General features: G+C 44.6%; 1 protein-coding gene across 1 annotated transcript; it reads right to left on the bottom strand.

The window, feature by feature from the left end:
- Nucleotides 1-1107: 1107 nt before the first annotated feature.
- Nucleotides 1108-3221, bottom strand: LOC117862884 (chalcone synthase 1). The gene is made up of 2 exons (XM_034746433.2): nucleotides 2935-3221; nucleotides 1108-2351 (listed from the first exon to the last, which is right to left on the bottom strand). Exons 1-2 carry the CDS (start codon nucleotides 3119-3121, stop codon nucleotides 1342-1344), a joined length of 1197 nt encoding a protein of 398 aa, XP_034602324.1. The 5' UTR covers nucleotides 3122-3221; the 3' UTR covers nucleotides 1108-1341.
- Nucleotides 3222-10119: the final 6898 nt, after the last annotated feature.

The raw sequence follows: 10119 nt of genomic DNA, 5'->3' as shown, positions 1-10119 counted from the left end.
TCGCCACACCGGCCCCCTCCACCCCCGCCTCCTCCCCCTCCTCCTGATCCCCTCCACCTCCACTCGCCCCTCCCCCTCCCCCGCCACCGCCATCCCACTGTCGCATCCTGGAGATCTCGAGAGAGAGAGAGAGAGGGGCGCGCATCCCACCATCCCGCCGCGCCACCAAGCCGCTGCCGCTACGCCTCACACCGCCGGCGCTCCTCACCGTAGGCATGAGGTGAGGGGTGACTGGAGAGGGGAGTTGTGGGGAGGCCGAGGGAGAGGGCGCGCTAGAGGGAGGGAGGGAGCCGGTTGCCGTTGGAGAAGAGGAGCGGGAGGGAGAAGGAGGGAGAGAAGAATGGAGAGAAGAGGAGCGGGAGGGAAAGAGAAGATGGCGCTGTGCTGTGCGGAAGAGACGAGAGAAGAATGGAGAAGAGAAGGAGGAAGGGATCGGACGAGATAAGGCACTGCGCTGTGCTGTGCGGTGGCAGGAGTGAGAGGAAGATAGCTAAAAAAATCTTAGTCCTCGAGGCAGGCGCGGGAGAAGCCTCTAGTACTAGAGGTGACCCTCTAGTACTGGATGAAATCCCCATCTGGTACTAGAGGCCGGGACTCCAGGGAGTCCCAACTTTGGAACCGGTACTAATGCTAACATTAGTACCGGATCCAAAAACAACCGGTACTAAGGTTAGGGATGAAAAGTTATTTTTCTAGCAGTGTTTTATCCTTACGGTATATCACGAACAAAACTGAATGTAACACAAGACAATTTGAGATATGCTCGCCGAATAGCACAAGTGAGAAAGAGAGAGGGAGATAATCTGAAATTAGTTAAGAGGGATGATGGATGTTGAGTTCGTGGGACAGTTGTTGAAGATAGATACCACGACGCGGGAATCCATTTTCTGTTTTTGAGATCCAACCAAATAATTATTTGAAAATATGGTTAACCGAGTAACAACCTTACGCTTGTTTTCTTGAAGCTCATTTCAAAACTTATTTTTGTTATTCTGCTTTGTTTTTAATTTGGGAGATCCAAACAGCAAGCACCAACAAGTGTGATTAAGATACTAGCTAATAACATCAACAAAGATGGAAAGTTTAGTTAAACCGACAAACTTACAATTCTCAGAATAACACATGTTTATTACTAGCCCAGCTGAATTGCACGGGTTGACAAAGTAGCTAATACAATACGAAATACTAAATTCTTAAAAAACACAAGGGGTACTTCCTGTAGTACTCCTACATTTTTTGCGTGACAAATCCAAATAAACCATTAGGGTGTGGTGGTGTGGATAGCCATAGCCCATAAGTGATATGAGAGGCTATTATTTCTTATATCTATGACGGTAACGGTTATGCGGCATGCCCAGTAGTGATGGGGACGCTGTGGAGAACGACGGTCTCGACGGTGAGGCCTGGACCAAAGCCAAAGAGCACACCCCAGTCCATGCCCTCACCGGTAGTAGCTCGTCCATCTTCGGCCGAGAACTTCCGCATCTCGTCGAGGATGAAGAGCACGCAGGCGCTTGACATGTTGCCATACTCAGAAAGGACCTGGCGGGTGGCGCGGAGCCTGGCCTTGTCAATTCCAGCCTTGGACTCCACCGCGTTCAGGATTGCCGGGCCGCCGGGGTGCGCCACCCAGAAGATGGAGTTCCAATCGGAGATGCCGAGCGGCTTGAAGGACTCCTCCAACAGGCGCTCGATGTTGGAGGAGATGAGCTCCGGGACTCTTTCCTGGAGATGGAAGGTGAGCCCAACCTCACGGAGGTGACCTTCAATGGCGCCGTCCGAGTTAGGCAGAATGGTCTCCGACGCTGATACCATTTGAAACAATGGCCGCTCCACATGCTCGTCGGGGTCCGCGCCTACTATCACCGCAGCCGCGCCGTCGCCGAACAGAGCCTGGCCGACTAGCGAGTCGAGGTGAGCCTCGGAGGGGCCCCGGAACGTTACCACGGTGATCTCCGAGCACACGATCAGCACCCGGGCGCCGCGGTTGTTCTCGGCGAGGTCCTTGGCGATCCGGAGCACCATCCCGCCGGCGAAGCAGCCCTGGTGGTAGAGCATGACCCGCTTCACGGAGGGGTCCAGGCCGAGGAGCTTGATGATCCGGGAGTCGGCGCCGGGCATGTCGACGCCGGAGGTGGTGCAGAAGATGATGTGCGTGATCTGGGAACGCGGCTGGCCCCACTCTTTGAGCGCCTTCTCCGCCGCTGCGGCGCCCAGCTTGGGTACCTCCTCCACCAGGATGTCCTGGCGTGCGTTCAGGGATGGGGCAGAGTATGAGGCCATGTTGGGGTTCTCCAGCAGGATGTCCTCCGTCAAGTGCATGTAGCGCTTCTGGATCATCGACTTGCGGCCTGCACCCACCCACACTCATGACGTTTGAAATTCAAATTTTTTTAAAGGATTGCATAGTACAGATTAAATGTTTGCAAATGACATTATTATCCGAGATGAATACATGCATTATCAGTAAGTTTTTTAGCCTTTGAAAAACTAGAATTGGGGCCCATATATGCAACTATGCAAGGATTTGAAGACAGTGACCGGTCCAATCTGCTGGACAATAAAACTTACCGTGGAGAGAATATAAAGGAATAATCGACTAATAGAGGAAAAGTTAGAAAAAGGGGTCGAGCTTTGTCAATGAAATTGCTAAATTCGTTACTTGGTCCGTCCTGGAGGTCCCTCTGTCACCTTTAAACTTCGTTACTACCTACCCACTCAAAACAAAAACCAAACCATTCTGGTGGCCGCCATTTACCAGGTTGGTTCAGCACAGGACGTGAACATGCATGATGATCGAAGCATGTTTAGCATGACGTGCAAACTAGGAAAGCATGTTTAGCATGACGCATGCGATTATGGCTAGCAAACCAGTTCAGTTATCGGAAGACGTCTGGGAGTATAGGAAGAGAACTAGTAGTGTTGCATACGCACATATCCTCTTGAATTTCTCCTTGAGCTCGGTCATGTGCTCGCTCTTGGTGACCCGGAAATAGTAGTCCGCGTAATCCGCCTGGTACACGCAGTTTGGCGGCGTCACCGTCCCGATGGCCAGCACGGACGCCGGGCCCTCGGCGCGCTGCGCCTTCCTCACCTCCTCCACCGTCACCTTCGCCGCCATCTCTCGATTCCGCCGGGAGCTGAAACAGAAAGCAGCAAGCAGCAAGGTATAGCTCTCAAGCCTTAGCGTACCAGCTTGTAGTACGTCTCGATATCTGTGTGCTTGGGGTGGAATGCCATGGTCGATCAGTGGCCTATTTTTATAGTCGAGTGTGGTAACAAAATTTCTCGTTGAGCCATTCGTAAAGGTACCTGGGAGCGGACTTGTTACCCAGGTATCCTGCCAGCACGCCGAAAACTTGAGAAAACTAGTGTCATCGTCGTCGTCGTATCGAATTCCTGTACTACTAAAACAGCCATCATCTGGACGGAACAACTCAGGAGAGATTAGCATGCATGCTCCATGCCACGCAACAGTTCATAGTACTCACACATATAAATTTCATGTGCCTTCGGACGAGCACCTACGACTACAATAGTCGGTGGTTTCAGCTTATTAGAACGCAGCTGACGAAACCAACGTCTGCGGTAAATATTCCAAACCGTCTGAAATACAGTTAGGATAACATGATTGAAAATGATTATTGCTAAGGTCTGGTGGTTAACTAAATATCTTGCATATGATATGCACAATATTCACACATATAAATATATAATAAGTTCCATGTGGCTTCACACAAGCACCCTAGCTAGTTATGCGGATCAAGCACCATGTAGACTTGCAATTGGACATTTGTTACCACTATCACATATATACGTGTTCTGATGTCTTTCTTGATAACTTCATAGCCAAGCCGATTCATCTAGAAAGAGATGATAAAAAGGGGACGAAAAAAATGAAATCAACATGGCTACTCCCTCCATCCCAAATTACTATTTGTTTTAGTTTTTCTAAATACATAGTTTTAGATATGCACCTAGATATATACTACGCCTAGAGACATACACTACTGGAGAATAGACCTTTCGTCCACTGCATTAGTGCCGGTTGCAAATGGACTTGGTACTAATGTGAGCATTAGTACTGGACCTAACAGCAAGTTCCTCGGGAGCCACTCGTGACCCCCCTTTAGTACCAGTTGGGGGCACCCTTTAGTACCGGTTGGAGAGCCTCCAACCCGTACTAATGTGCCACAGGACCTTTAGTACTGGGTGGAGCTTCCACCTGGTACTAACTTCCCTCCTATAAATCCGCCTTCTTCCTCCTCCTAAACCAGCCATTCACCACAGCTCGGGCTTCATCCTATCTATGACGCCATAAGGGAGGTGCTGCCGGATTGAAGACCATTTCATGGAAATTTCACTCATTCAAGTGTTCTAAAGGTTAGAAACTTCATCCTCCCTTGATACATGGTTAGTATACTACGTTTTATGATTTAGAGCTAGAGTAATTTGTGATTTTTAGAATAAGATACAATGGAGAAATTTTTCATTTATATGCATGTGTTATTTAGATCTCATATTTGTGATTTTTAGAATAAGCTACAACTTTTTGGATGTTATGTTTCGTATTAGTCAAAGAAATTGATACAAGGTTAGAGGAATATTTTTATAGTTTTGTTACTTTTCAAATATGAGCTAAATAAATTATGGCAAATATGAATAAGATAAATTGGGTACATAGAGATAATAAGATGAAATAAAGGTACGCAATTAGTCATTTTAAGAATAAGCAACAATGGAGAAATTTTTCATTTATGTGTTATGTTTGAGCTAAGTAAATTGTGTGGAAAATATATAATTTGTGTTGGCGCTGGAAATCGGCCGATGACCCTCAGCATCGGACAGACGACCCGGGAGAATCTGCTTAACTCCTGTTCGGGTTATTGCCCTAGTGCGGTTCCCGCGGCGTGCTAGTCAATCTGACCTATTGATTGACAAGGAGAGAAAAATATTAAATTCTAAGGGTTTCGATCGGCTAGGTTTCTGATCTGCCTTGAAAAGCGTATCAGCGAATTGGCCGATTTACTGTAGAGGTAACCGGCTATAAACAGCCGACACTTACATAGTAATTGTAGGGAAAGCTAATAGAGTAACCTAAACAACACTACAAAAGCAACACTTAAAGCAGATCTAATCGGCTACGTAACGATAAAGGATAAAAACAACAAAAGCCGACAGTTTGTACTTCAAGCTGGGTAATTGGTGATAAAAACTAAAATAACAGGTAAAACCTATGATTCTAGTTGATATCGATAACAGGTGAATAAATCTAAACGAAACAACAATGATGTGCCTGAAGTTAAATCTTGGATACGATAAGCGAAACTTACAGAATCGGCCGGAGATCGTGTCGATGGAGCCCTGCCAATCCGTACGAACTCGTAAAAGAAAAAAGTTTTGGCGAAGTCGCCGTCTTGAAAGTAAAATGCGAGGAAAAAAATTAGATTTATTGTATTGATTGATGTGATGTCTCCCACAAACCTCTAGAGGTGGCTATTTATAACCTGTTACAACTGATTTCCTAACCGACTAGGATCTATCTCTAATTTTAAACGACAACAAATATTTACAAGCACGTCTCGTACTCGAGTTGGTTATCATTTTCCCATGGGCCTATGTCTCTCTTTAGCAAATCTTCATCTTGGCCCATCTTAAGTCTAAACTGGCAAAGCCGCTTTGATTCCCAATCGGCCAGCCTCCTCTTCCGCCAGTCAGCCAAAACACTGCAGCTTCAATCGGCCAATTCCTAACTGTAGCTTCTAGTCCGCCGCATCAGCCCCCTTTCTCTTTCTTTGACACCGATTTCAAACACGTGTCATAATCCGGCGTCAACAATTTGTTCATAGTTTAGTCATTTGCAAATATGAGCTAAATAAATTGTGGTACATAGAGATGGTTGCTACTGCTGGAGGTACTAGCAATGGTGGACGCGATCATTGTTCCTCTCGCGGTAAGGGGAAAACTATAGATGGCCCTCATGATAAGCTGAAGAAAATGAGCACGTAGGAGAAAGCAATGCTTCGTTATTTGCAAAGATGTCTTGAAGATGTTGTTGCAACAGGTCAGTAACCTCCTTTTGGTGGTCATTATGTGAAAGGTTTTTAATGTTCCATCAGATGTTGTTGTGTAACATATTAGAACCATTATGCTGTGCTTTGTGATTATTAACAAAGGAACAAATTAATGTAATAACGAATTGTAATATATGCGTTGGGTTTATTAACACTACTATTTGCAAAAATTTCACCCTACTAAACAAGAACTGATTTTTGCATGGTTAAAATATTAAATATTTCAATTTTTTAGCACCATTAAATATTGAATAATAAAATTAAGTACAATTAAACAAGTACATGATTAAACATGGTAAACATGTTAATAACACTACAGGCACTATTCTTCCAAATTTTTGCATGGTCAAAATATCTATTTTTCGAATTATAAAGTTAACATAAGTATTGTGATCATTATAACCTATGAGTAAGTTAAAATTAATAATTTTACTATGTCTATTTAAATGCATCTAATATTTTTATAGTGTATATCAACATCAAGCTAACAAATTGTTTTTTCCTATTTTTATGAATGCTACTTAATTTACTACGCAATAAATTAATACAATACCAATTGTAAAAGAAAGAAATATAAAAAGATGTTAAAGTGCTGGCGCGATCTTCGTCCCCAACACTTAGCGCTATCTTCATCGTCCAAATCCGACACCGCTCAACCCCACGCCGCGCGCCTTGTTGCTGCAGTCGCCCCGTCGACCGCAGCGCCCCCTTGTCGCCGCCATCGACCGCTGCCGCCCCTCCTCTTCGCCCCCCTCCTTGTTGCCATCGTCAAACGCCGCCGCCCCTCCTCGTCGCCACCATCGACCGCCAGCCACGCCCCCTCGTCTCCCCTGCCGACCGCCACTGCCCTTCGTCATCGCCATCGAGCGCCGTGCCCCTCGTTGCCCCCGTCGATCGCTACCACCCTCTCGTCACCCGCTGTTGACCGCCGCTGTCCCTCCTCTTCACTGCCGTCGACCGCCGGCCGCCCCACCTTGTCGCCCACTGTCGGCCGCTGCCGCGCCACCTGGTCGGCCCCTCCATTCTTGAAGCAGCTAGAAATTATAGAAAATTCTATTAATTCTTAGAAATGTATAAAAATAAGTGAAAATTACTTTGATACTTGTAGAAATTACCAAGTAATTTTACAATCTTGTCATATACTGATACAAAATTCATCAAATAGTTCCATCAATTATAGAAATGTGCAATTCACTGTAAATATTTTTGTAGTCAATTATTGTATAAAAATTTCATTCTTTTTTGTTGTTATTTTCTAGCAATTCACTGTAAATATTATTGGTAGTCGTTTATTCTAACAAAATTGTATAAGTTCTAGTCATTCTTACAAGAAATCCTACTATTTTTTAGAATAGTTCCTTCAATATTATATTAGTTATTTATATTGTAACAAATTGTATAAGTGTAGCCATTTATTGTTACAAAATGTGTAAATATTAACAATTGTATAAATGTTTCATTCTTATTTGAGTCATTTATTGTTTGGAAATTATATAAGTTCTAGTCATTCTTAGAATAAATCCTACTATTTTTAGAATAATTCCTTTTATATTATAGTAGTTACAATGGCACGATCAGAGTACGAGCAGGTCCGATTGGATGAGGAATACCTAATGGGCTTGATTGCTGAAGGTGGCACTAATGATCAACCAAACGAAGAGGTCGATCATAGTCAGACTGACATCTACCTCAACATATCTGGTGATAGCAAATGAGGAGCAATCAATTGTTATAGTAATTATTATATGTAAACATGATTTGAATTCTCTACTTATCAGTATTATTGGGAATTAATAGTTCTTTCATTTTTTCAGCCATCTGGATTGAGCAGCAGGCCTAAACGGAAATGAGGCAAGAAGAAGAAGTTAGAGAGTTGTATCATCATCATGGAAATTGATGAAGATGGTGAACCAATTGCTCCACACAATGCTAAGACCAAATTGGTGAATCAAATTAGGTTTCTCATTAGAGATAACATCCCAATAATCCTTCAGAATTGGAAAAGCCCAGAAATCGATGACAACATCGCTTCCACAAGCACAATCCCTATAGGTGTGGTCCCTGAGCGAGAGAAGGAAATAATATGGGATCAGATAAAAGAAAATTTCATGTTCAAAGGTGTAGATGAAGATTGGAGCTTCAAGAAGGATGCAATTGCTTTTCTGACGTACAAGAAGAACCTGAACAAAAACTACATAAAGAAGAGGCTTACATCAGATTTCATGAAGCACCGAAAGTTATGAGATTACTGGGATTCGTTTGTGCAGTTCAAGCAGCTGCAAAATAGCAATAAGGTAACTAAAACCAACACCAACAATGCTCAGAAGAAGAAATAGTTTCATCGTCTTGGGCCAGGAGGTTACAAGAAGGGGATCATGAAATGGCAAAGGATGGAAGATAACATAATTGCTAGGGGAATAGTACCGTAGACTCTCGAATGGCCGAAGCGAGCAAAGAATTGGTATTATGCTCATAGTGGCACTCTTAATCCCGAAGATGGATCATTTGTATTTGGCCAAGAATTAAGAGAAGTGGCTACGAGACTTGTTGACTTAATAAAGGCAACGACCGAAGGATTTTTTGTGCCTGATCAAGAATGGAGTAGAACAGTTCCCACCAATACATGTTAAGTAGAACAGCCGTATAAAATAAAGTGAAACTGTTTTATCTAGAACAGATTAGGAACTCACAATTAAAGAATGAATAAAAACTTGATAAATTAAATGAGCAGTAGAATGTGTATTACCCTCTGTGAAGCTTAGTCTGGATAAAAACTTGATTGATTTCGGTGAAGTCACACAAGAAGACTGATGTATGCCAGGATATCAACCACTAGATATCAAAGTACAGGGGGGAAAAGAACTTATATAGGTTTAATTAGGCTCCTTGAGTGCAATAGCCCTACGACATCCTACGTGTCGAGGATTTTATTATAGCACCCTCAGTCCATGGGATCGGTAGATCCAATTGAAGGCAAATGCCAAAAAAATAAAAATAAAGCCAGCTGCCTTTGAGTGCCTCAAGCTGATTGTCTTAGGCCCATACCGAGATGCATAAACATAGGTTGCATGATCTTCAAAAGGTATTGTACTGGATCCAGCAATAGAAATTGCTTCATAATTATCCAATAACGTTAATCCAAGATCAAAATTGCGTTCGTGTGTTCCTGGTTTCCCCGCTAGGATATTCCCTTCCATCTTTTGGACAAGGATACAAATATCTTTGATGTCTTTATGCGCAAGAAAGATGGGTCTGTTGATGCTCGTTATTGACACACTTTTACCCCTATATATCTTCAATGATGACATGAATTTAATACATAAACTATTGATCATACCTAATAAACCGGTCATTTTCACATATGCAATATATTTTGGAGGATATTATATTTTCGTAGAAAATTAGACTTAGGCCCTGTTTGGCATGGCTCCAACTCCGGGTGGAGCTGCTCCACTCCAGAACTCCACATGGAGCCAGCTCCGCTCCGCTCCAAAACTCCAGAATAAAAATAAGGTGTTTGGCTAGATGGGTGGTCTCAGCTCCAAAAAAGATCGATTTCAGTGTGGATTGCCATTGTTGCCCCCCAATTAAGGCCCCACTTGTCATCCTCTCTATCCCATCTTCTTCTTCCCCTTTTTCCACTGCACTGTGCTGCACACGGGAGACCCTCCACGGGCGGCGGGGTGGGTAGCGACGGGGCGGCGGGTGGCGACGGGCGACGACGGGCGGCGGCGGGCGCGACAACGGGCGGCGGCGGGCGGCGGCGGGCGACGGGCGCGGCAGCGGGCGGCGACGGGCGACGGGCGGCGGGTGCGGCGACGGGCGGCGGGGCCGGCCAGCCACGGGGGCGGCGACAGGCAGGGCTCTGGCGGCGAGTGGGGCTCGGGAGAATAGAAGGGAGAATAGAATGAAATGTTTTTTTATGTAACTAGTGGCATATACCCACCAACTCCACGAGAAGGTTCAAAAGAGAGGTTTCTGGAGCAGCAAAAGAGGTGCTCCAAAACTCCACCTCCATTTGCACTACAGCTCCATGGAGTTGGCA

This window comes from Setaria viridis, chromosome 7 (genome assembly GCF_005286985.2).
Source record: "Setaria viridis chromosome 7, Setaria_viridis_v4.0, whole genome shotgun sequence".
Classification (NCBI taxonomy): Eukaryota; Viridiplantae; Streptophyta; class Magnoliopsida; order Poales; family Poaceae; genus Setaria; species Setaria viridis.
The sequence above is the reverse complement of the archived record's forward strand: the minus strand, read 5'-3'. Positions and strand labels throughout refer to the sequence as shown.

What these genes read in the sequence shown, in the direction of transcription:
- LOC117862884 (XM_034746433.2), bottom strand. Translation starts at nt 3,121, where the DNA reads ATGGCGGCGAAGGTGACGGTGGAGGAGGTGAGGAAGGCGCAGCGCGCC. An exon ending in GGAGAAATTCAAGAGGATAT is followed by an intron (nt 2,352 to 2,934) that starts GTGCGTATGCAA and finishes GGGTGGGTGCAG; the next exon opens with GCCGCAAGTCGATGATCCAG.